Source organism: Coturnix japonica, unplaced genomic scaffold (genome assembly GCF_001577835.2).
Source record: "Coturnix japonica isolate 7356 unplaced genomic scaffold, Coturnix japonica 2.1 chrUnrandom455, whole genome shotgun sequence".
Lineage (NCBI taxonomy): Eukaryota > Metazoa > Chordata > Aves > Galliformes > Phasianidae > Coturnix > Coturnix japonica.
The window spans coordinates 115,080-116,423 of NW_015439871.1; the positions used below are offsets into that span (position 1 = coordinate 115,080).

The window sequence follows — 1,344 nt, forward strand, 5'->3', positions numbered from 1 at the left end:
ATAGGACCCCCACCCCAAATTTGGGACCCCTACCCCATAAGGTTCCATTGTTATGGGGTCCCCAACGTGCCCCCCCCCCCCATAACTTCCCCTATTGGGACCCCCCATTAACAGCCCCCCCTAATTAACGATCACCCACCTAATTAATAATTATGCATCTAATTTGCATATACTTTGCATATAATTATAGTGTATATTATAATAGCTATCCATTGGCTGATTAGTGTCTATTAATGCCTCATTAATAACCACTAATTGAGTAATTATCGACTAATTAATGACTAATGAAAGACTAAAATGAGTGGCTGATTAGCATCTAATTAGCATCTAATTTGCATCTGATTAGTAGTGACTATCTATTGCCTGATTGGTGTCTATTAATGCCTCTTAATGACTAATAACAACCACTTAATGACTAATTAACGACTAATGAAGGACTAAAGGTTAATGAGTGGCTGATTAGCATCTGATTTGCATCTAGTTCACATCTGATTTGCATATACTTTGCATATACTTTGCAACTGTCCATTGGCTGATTAGTGCCTATAAATGCCTCATTAGCATCTAATTAGCATCTAATTAAGGACCGTGACTATTGACTGGCAGATCAACCTCAATAACAACCAATTAACGACTAATTAATGACTAATAAAGGACTATTGTTTAAATGACAGCTTAGCATCTAATTTGCATATAATTAGCATCTGATTTGCATCTAATTAGCATCTAATTGACTGATTAGTGTCTATAGACACCAATTGATGCTTTGTTACCGATTCATTAATGACTAATTGCAAACTAATTAATAACTAACAGTTAATAACATGCTAATTAGCATCTGGTTTGCATCTGATTTGCATCTGATTAGCATCTAATTTGCATTGCTAATTAGGGACGCGGCTGTGCGACGTTTACAACGCGGTGATGGACGCGGTGAGGAAACAGAAACCGGAACTGCTGGGCAAGATCACCAAGAATTTGGGGTAAATTCCAGCGATTTTGGGGCTTTTTGGGGCCATTTTGGGTTTTTTGGGGTTTTTTAGGGTCGTTTGATGGGATTTTTGGGGTTATTTTATGGGATTTTGGGTCATTTTGGGGTCTTTTTTGGGGGATTTTGGGTCATTTTTGGGGGTAAGTTTGGGTCTTTTTTGAGGATGTTTTGGGTTATTTTTGGGGTAAATTCCAGCAATTTTGGGTTTTTTTGGGGCCATTTTGGGGTTTTGGGGTTTTCTGGGGTCATTATGGGGTTTTTTGGGTCATTTTGGGTTATTTATGGGAGGATTTTGGGGTCATTTTGGGGGGATTTTGGGTCATTTTTGGGGGGGATTTGGGTCGGTTTAGGGG

The 1,344-nt window shown here is 38.8% G+C and overlaps 1 protein-coding gene across 1 annotated transcript in view; it reads left to right on the forward strand.

Moving 5' to 3' along the window:
* The window catches only part of SUPT16H (SPT16 homolog, facilitates chromatin remodeling subunit), a 125,845-nt gene that overhangs the window by 37,750 nt on the left and 86,751 nt on the right, over positions 1-1,344 (forward strand). Inside the window, exon 8 of the mRNA XM_032441647.1 lies at positions 889-983. Coding sequence (XP_032297538.1) covers positions 889-983 — 95 coding nt within the window. The remainder of the gene's footprint in view (positions 1-888; positions 984-1,344) is intronic.